The 8,485-nt window shown below is 31.6% G+C and overlaps 1 protein-coding gene across 1 annotated transcript in view; it reads left to right on the top strand.

The window, feature by feature from the left end:
* The first annotated feature begins 955 nt into the window (after positions 1 to 955).
* HFM1 (HFM1, ATP dependent DNA helicase homolog) overlaps positions 956 to 8,485 on the top strand; it is a 79,277-nt gene continuing 71,747 nt past the window's right edge. Inside the window, exons 1-3 of the mRNA XM_006919399.2 lie at positions 956 to 1,026; positions 4,729 to 4,841; positions 6,060 to 6,369. Coding sequence (XP_006919461.1) covers positions 956 to 1,026; positions 4,729 to 4,841; positions 6,060 to 6,369 — 494 coding nt within the window. The remainder of the gene's footprint in view (positions 1,027 to 4,728; positions 4,842 to 6,059; positions 6,370 to 8,485) is intronic.

The following is an 8,485-nucleotide window of genomic DNA, read 5'->3' as shown; positions in this document are numbered from 1 at the left end:
ATTTTCTATTATGTTTCAGAATTTATTAAAAAATTGGGATGTAGCGTTCATGTGTAGAGAGAAAAATTGCAATGTGAAGGAAGCAAAATATGTGTCTATAAAAATGGTTCTACTGTCTCCTCTCAAATTTGACGCTTTGTCACACCTTAGATTTTTACTATATTCCTATGTAGCCAATGCTGAATGTTTTTATCCTGTAGATAACATCTCTGAATGTAAAGATTAACTTTTTAAAAAAGAACATAAACATTTGTATGTGTTATGCAATGTGAATGTAAACAAACATATATATGTTAAACTTGTAAGGTTTTTTATTTTGGAAAAATTCCAGCATACATAAACATATACAGAACTTAATAACGAACTTCATACCTATTACATAGCTTTAGCAATTATCAACTCATTCGCAATCTTGTTTCATCAATATCCCTCTACCTTTCCCCCTTTATTTCGAAGCAAGTCCCTGCATATTTACATAGTGTGTTATTAGAGAGATACACATTCACAATAAAATGTACTACCCTAACTGAAAACAATGGTATTAATCAGTAATATAAAAGCCCAAAAGGAGTGATTACTTCTGTCTTGGCTTCTGGAAGAGGACAAGAAGCCTTTGAAGGAGAAATGACATTTGAGCTGTACGAGAAAGGACTGGTAGATTTGCTGGGTGAAGAATGGGAGAAAACACATTCTAAGCTTTGATGCAGTATGAAGAGAGGGTTACAACTGTGAATATACATGAATTGAGTGGAGAATACAGAATAATGTATTTGAATATTGAGGCGCTTTGGAGGAAATTGTGAAAGATACAGCAGGCAAGGTAGTATGTGGTTATTCTGGAAAACATGATTATAGTTTGTGTATCCAAAAATATTATTTTACATCTTCATAAATAAAATATAAACTGCTTTTTCCTTATTTTTAGGTTTATGACAAAGTCCAATTAATTTTTAAGATGCTGAAATCAAATGACTCCTTGTTTTCTTTGGATAATTTGTTTTTCGAAAAAACAGATGAAGCTGAAAAGTAAGTCTTCCTTAAAGAATGATAACATAGTATATTGCTTTACTGATTTTTTATTTTTAAAGAGTTTTAATTTTCTCTGGTAAATATACAAATAAAAATGAGTGATAGATAGAATGATATTTCAGGTGTATGTTTGGTAAACATGAAATTCAAATATAAGGGAGTAATAACTAAAGTTTAACATTTTACATGTTGTAATTTTAAAAATAGACTAGATTCTAATCTATTTGGCTTGCATTTATTTGCATTTCTTTTCAAATAATTTTTGGCTAAGGTAAAGAAGTGATGGTTAGAGCTCAGGACAGGAGTACTGATGACACCTTTTGGAAACAGAAAAGGCAATATTCCAAAGGTTAAGAGTAATAGGTAAATTCAGCACAAGCAGGAAGTAGGAGCAGAAATAAAGATGTGGCACCAAAGGAAATAAGAATGGAGAATATGTAGTCCTTTAAGTACTGACGTCTATGGATTTTCACACGTGTATTTCTCTGAATTCTAAGTTTTCTGTGTATTTGTTCTATAATATTATCTTTTTTAAATGAAGCATTAAGCAAATTTTATTATTTATTGCTTTATTCTTGTATTCATTCAAACATTAGTTCAAGTATTGGTTGAATGGTGAAGGGATATAAAAAGATTGAAACAGACTTTTACTTCAAAAACTTAAAATCTACTTGAGGAGATGAAAAACAAATATGGAAAGTTCATTAAAAAATAATGTGACCATGTAATCCATCATCCAGACTAGAACACTTTTGAGAGTGAAAGAGTTGCATCCAACTGGGACAACAGGTGTTAATCAGGACTGGCCTGGGCAAATTGGCATGTAGGTTTGCTCTTCTAACAATAAATACGGAGTCAAAAAGAGTGCAAAGCAAATGCTATATTCATACAATAAAATTTTACATTTGGAAGGAGACTTGAGCCAAGTTAGTTAGATCATGCTTTACGGTAGTAGGGGAAGACTTCAGGAGGCTTTGAAGAATTTGATAATTCTATACAGAGAGGAAGTGGGCATTTGAAGGTAGAGTGTCACAGCAAGAAAAAAAGAATAGAGATGGGACAATTCACAGTACTTTTAGGAGATGATATAGAGAAGTCTCTTGGGATAGAAAATTCGTAAAAGAGAGACAGTGGGAATAACATTAGAAAAGTAAGCTAAGGATAGATTATGGTGGAGGGTAAAGACCAGAATTAGGATCTTGGACATGACTATATATGTGTTTAAAGCCGTAGAATTGAATCAGCAAATATTTATTATATAATATTCTTAATTATACAAAGCACTGTACTCTGTACTATCAGTTTAAATGGAGATAAAAACAAAACCTTTAAGTGTTTACAATCTAGAGGGGGTAGCATATATATAGTATGTATGTATGTATGTATGTATGTATGTGTGTATGTATGTATGTATGTGTGTGTGTATGTATGTATGTATCTATCATCTGTCATCTTGCTATTTTATATCTATAGACATTCACACAGACACGCACAATACAAAAAAGATTATGATAAACATAGGTTAAATTAGTACTTAAGAAGGAAGGAAGAAAAAAATCTTAGGGAACATGGAAGATTTCATGAAGGCAGGATTTGAGCTGAATTTTGAATGAGTGTAAGCGCTAGTACATACAACAGTGCCTGGCACATAGTCCTCAGTAAATAATTGTTGAATGGATTAATGAGTGAATAAAACAGTTGAACTTCTATAGGTAGATATGGTAGTAGGGTCAGGTACAGGCGCAAGCCTAGTAAAGGACATATTTTTGAACGAAGATGAGGAGGGACAGAATTATTATCTATTTGATATACAAGTAGTTCACTTTGGTTTGGACTATAAGGTACATGTAGGAGAGTTACAACTAAGGTGGCCTTGGGCCACTCAGAAGTTTAGCATTATTTAGATACCACTGAAGGGTTTTGAATGGAATAATATGATGAAAACAATTCTAAATTAATGTGAGAGGTGTGTAAAATATATTAGAGAAACCCTGGAGGCAGTGAGGGCAGTTAAAACAGTATTGTTTTCAACCAGACATAAGTTGATTAAAGCCTTGATTAGAATAGTGACTGGAAATATGATAAATTCAAGAAACTATAAGATGCAATAAGGCCTGGTAGGTATCTGGATATACTGGGTAAAAAATTATACTATAGTTTGGATTCTTGGTGACTGGGAAAATGATGGCACCTCTGGAAAACAGGGAAATCATAAGGAAGATTTTACTTTATGGGGAGGCTGAACAGTAGAGCTAGATGTGTTTTTTTGTATCTTGTTAACTTATATCTTGGATTTTCTGGAATAGTCTGTGCAGAAAAGAGTTAATATATCAGGCCTAAACTGCTGTCTTGAAAAGGTCTGCTTACAAGGTTGGCCTTACACTGGAGTCTGCCAACTTAGATTTTAGGAAATTTCTCATCATTATCTGGTAAGAGTGGCTCACTGTGCATAAGCTGTCCATACAAATAATATGGTTTATGTTGAACATCTGCTTTTCTTCTGAGAATGTGGAATTTAAGGTATGTGCCAGAGAGGGGATGCCCATGTGATTAGCTCCTGATAAAAACTCTGGGCATTAACAAAAACACTCATTGGCAACATTTCCCGTATGCTGTCACACCTTGTTGCTGGGGGAATTAAGGATACCTACTGGGAGAGGACCTTCGAAGCTCATGTCTGGTTTTTCCTGAGTGCCATAGTCATGAATAAAACTATATGCTAAGTCCTAGGGAATCATTGACCCTGGGATGACCTCGAGGACCCTCCTACATAGTCGTAAATTTCAGTTGCTTTGGCCTTTTGTCAGATAATCTGTCAGATAATGTCAGATAATGTGATGTAGATTTTTGATTTGGAAAATATAGCAGGAGTAGCTCTTATTTACAAGAGTTTGAAATCTTAAATGAAGAGATAAGAAATAAATCATAACATCCTTGGGACTTGGCATAGTCAGTATATATGGTGCTCTTCTTAACTTTATTTACTGTCACCTAATACTTATCTTTTTGTTCTAATGAAAGACAAGTCAACTTTGATTGGAAAGAAAATATTAAAGCATTATATATTAATAAGATCACAGCTGAAAGATCCTAAGGAAAGGTAGTTAGTTAACAATGCCAAGAAGGTGGTGAAAATCTCATCAATTACTGTAGGCTTACAAAGTGATTGTCAGTTTCAACTGGTTTCTTGGGTTTTCTGTGGTTCTTAGATAGTTCTGGACCAAGAATATTTGGGTTAGGACATTAACTTATGATAATGTTTTAGGAATACTCTGAAATACCAATAATGGTGTCATTTATGCTGATGACCCATGATTAGTTATGAGGTATGTCAAAAGTAATTTGTCACTTGTAATAATGAAGATGCTAAAGTTTCAGAATGATTTACTATTTTTATCTTTTTTATATTGGAGCATATTTAAGATTCCTGTCACAAACATTTGAATTGGAGAAAAGGAGATGCATTTATAGCCATTACTTAGGTAGCATATTTCACAGCAGTATCAATCCTATGAAACACAAGGAGCAAAAGATCTAGAACACTGCTGTATAGGGATAAATCAAAGTTATCGCAGAAAGTTAGTTTATAGGATGATTTTCTAAGAGTCTGTAATTAAGTGATATTTAATTAATTAATACATAGCTTGTGATGTTATAGCTTTATTAATGTATATATTCACATTTTTATATTTTATATAGCTCTCCAGACTATGAAAAATCATTGGATTGGTATCTCCCACCTGCTCCATTGATTTCAGAAATTCCAGCTACTCAAGCATTAGAAGAAGAAATAGAAAATCATAAACTGTTAGGTAAATTATCACATATTTATTGTGAAGCCAAACCCATACAGCTCATGTCAATATAAAAAAATCTAGTAAAACATTAAAAAATTAATTCCTTTATTTTAATGGAATAAAATGAAAGTTAGAGACTTCTCTTATTCAAAATAGTGCTTACCAAATCTTAAAATCTAAAACATTTTCCTTCTCTATACATACATATGCATATTATATGCACGCAATACACTGTATCATATACCTGTTCTATTGTTTCCTCTTACCATTAAAACTATCACTGCTATTTAGTTTTTGCTTTGCCCTTTACTAAAGGGAAGATCCTCTGGTTTAAGAAACTTGATTTCTGAAATATATTGAGAGGAAAAAAAGAAGATGCAGAAGATTATATATAATTCGACATCATTTTATAAAGCTAAAAATAAGCACATTCAAGCAATATACGTGATCTAATGTAATATAAAATTTTTGATTTTTAAATTGGGTGGTAGGTTCATGCATGTACATTTTATTAAGCTTTATAACATTTTATAAATGCAAATATATATGTTCTTGTATGTACCAAATAATACATAGAATATATAGTATATATACCATTGTGTATATATAGAGATAGTAAAGCAAATTTAAGCCCTAATAAGGCCTCCATACTCCTCTTAAACCTTCGAGGAAGTTTATAAAGTCTCTATTAAAAAAATTTAAACATTTTGTCACACTGACAAAAACATTTATCTTCATTTTAGAGGCAATATTACAAAAAGCATCGTATCATGTATTTTAATACTGAATCATATTCAGTAACATTTTTTATGATTGGTCATTGTCTTTCTGTGTGTAAATTGTTTATATAAATTTAGAAATTGTCATAATTATATAATTATATCATTTGTAGTACATAAGATACTTAAATATTCCAATTATGGTTATTTCTGTGGATCAGGAATTACACTTATTTTATAATGTAGGTTTTATATAAATTTAAATTTTAATTTCAATAATTCTTAATTTCCGAGGGCCCTTCAGTAATATATTATACCATAAGAGGAACAGTCAGCTATATTTCAAAACCATATATGTTATTACAGGTTATCTTGTTATTGCACTAATACTTTTCTTTTGGCTTTTATATTTACCTAGTAAACTCTTGAAAATTTTAATTAAATTTTTCCATTATCATTTCAAAAATTTGTTTTCATGGAGAACATTTAGTAATTAATATATTTCATTTCGTAGGTCTGGAAAAGAGGCAAAAAATGTTGACATCGAATTTAAAGCTAACTAATGAAAACACAAATCATATTTCACCAACACAAAAATTTCAGTTTGCCTTCCCCTCTAAGAAGTATGAAGAAGATGTTCTCAATTTAGGAGGGGCAGGTAACAATGACTTATCACATGTTTCTGGCAAGCTGACATATGGTTCTCAGAAATTAAAAAATCACATTGGCACTGAGATAGCACCTGAGAAAAATATTGCAGATGATACAAAATTAGTTAATTTTTCAGAAGATAAAGGAGAGAGCCCATCAGTCTTCCAGAAAAGGTAATTAATTAAATAAATAACATTCAGTAATAAAGTTGAATATTTATGTGTATGTCCAAAAGTATAAAATATGGTAGAATTTGAATGAGAAAAACATCAACTACAAATAGAGTCTGCTATGTACCAGACATTCTATTAACTTTGAGATTCTAGTAGTAGGTTCTTATCTTCAGAGAGCTTAAAATTTACTAGCAGAAATACTGATAGTAAATAACTGTAATTAACAGTACAACAATTATTTTTGATGAAGTAGATGGTTAGAGGAGAGGTTCTCAAACTTTTTCTTGACAGAACTCTTTTACACTTAAAAATTATTGAGGATTTTCCCAAAAAGCTTTTGTTTCTATGGTTTTTAAAAAATATTTAAATGTTGATATTTAACCATATTAGAAATTAAAACTAAAAAATTGAAAAATATTTATTTACTAATTTATTTTCGGGTAACAAAGAATGTACTATTTGCCCATATAAACAATGTATTTATATTAAAAATTATTTTCTAAAACAAAATAATTTAATGAGAAGAGTGGCATTGTTTTATGTTTTTGTAAATATTTTTAATTTCTAGCTTAATAGAAGATATTTGGATTTTCATATTTGCTTTTGCATTCAGTCTGTTGTGATATCACATGACTTAGAGCCTCTAGAAAACTCCATATAAACTAGTGAGAGAATCAGAGAGAAAAAGACAAATAATGCCTTAGTAGTATTATGAAAATTTTGATCTTATGAACTCCCTGAAAGAATCTCCACCATCCTGTGAGAACAGCTGTTAGACCGTATAATATGGAAACTTAATCTGTTCTGGACTCTCAGGTAAGGCTTTCCTGAAGAGATGGTACTGAAACGTAACTTTAAGGAGGAAAAGAGTAAAACTAAGTGCAAATGAAGGAGAGTGTTCCAGGCAGAAGGAATATGTATGTGCAAATTCCTAAGGTAGCATAGAGGTTGGCCTATTCTTAGAAAATTTCCTTAGTTTAAAGTAAGAGAGAATGGTAAGAGGTTAGGTATGGAGGGGCCAAGTCATTCAGAATCTTGAAAATGATAATAAACATTTTGTACTTTTCCTTAAGGCGGTGACCCTTAAACCGTGGCCCATGGATCCACTGCATCAGAATCACCTGGAGTGCTTGTTAAAAATTTGGATTCCTGGGTTGTACTTTAGCCCCACTGAACCACAGTCCAGTATGATGAATTAGAAGGGAGCTAGAATACATTGTGAAAGGCCACTTTGAGTAACAGTTTTAAGATATAATTCACATACCGTGTAATTCACCTATTTAAAGCGTATAGTTCAGTGCTCACTTCAGCAGCACATATACTAAAATTAGAAGATAGAATCTCACAGGACTTAAATGATTATTGGATATGAGACCCGACTTATAGGTTTCCAGCTTGAGCCAGAATGATGAAAGATAGTAGTGCCCTTTCTTGAAATAGAAAACTGTAAGAAAGAACAGATTTGGAGGAAAGTGATGAGTACGGATTTAGACATGTTGATTTTAGGTACTTATAAATTGTCCAAATAGGCAATTGGATATATGTGTTTAGGATTCAGAAGAGATTTAGTTGATAGTTTTTATTTTCTCTATTACATAAGAAGTGAGGTAATCTATGGAGTTTGAGGGAAAAAGTAGGGGTATTGAGGAAGTATGAGAAGAATGGAAAAAGTTATGGAGAATGGGAAAGCAATTTAATTAGAATAATGGTAGTATTGTTGGACACTATAAAGGGTCCAGTTAAGGTTGGTGTCTATGAATTTTTTTGTAACAGCTTTATTAAGATATAATTCACTTATAAAATTTATTCTTTTGAAGTATAGAAGTCATGATTTTTAGAATATTCAGAGTTGTGCAACCATCACTACTATCTAATTTTAAAACATGTTTATTTCCCCAAAAGACACCCTGTACTCATTAACAGTTACTCCCCATTACTCTCTCTTCACATCCTAGCCCCCACAACCACTAACCTGTTTTCTGTTTCTATCAATTTACTTATTCTAGGTATTTCATATAAGTACAGTCATAAAATATCTGGCTTTTTGTGTCTGGCTTCTTTCACTTGGCATAACATTTTTAAGATTTCTCTATTTTATGTCATGTATCATTACTTT

This window comes from Pteropus alecto, unplaced genomic scaffold (assembly GCF_000325575.1).
Source record: "Pteropus alecto unplaced genomic scaffold, ASM32557v1 scaffold25, whole genome shotgun sequence".
Classification (NCBI taxonomy): domain Eukaryota; kingdom Metazoa; phylum Chordata; class Mammalia; order Chiroptera; family Pteropodidae; genus Pteropus; species Pteropus alecto.
The sequence above is the reverse complement of the archived record's forward strand: the minus strand, read 5'-3'. Positions and strand labels throughout refer to the sequence as shown.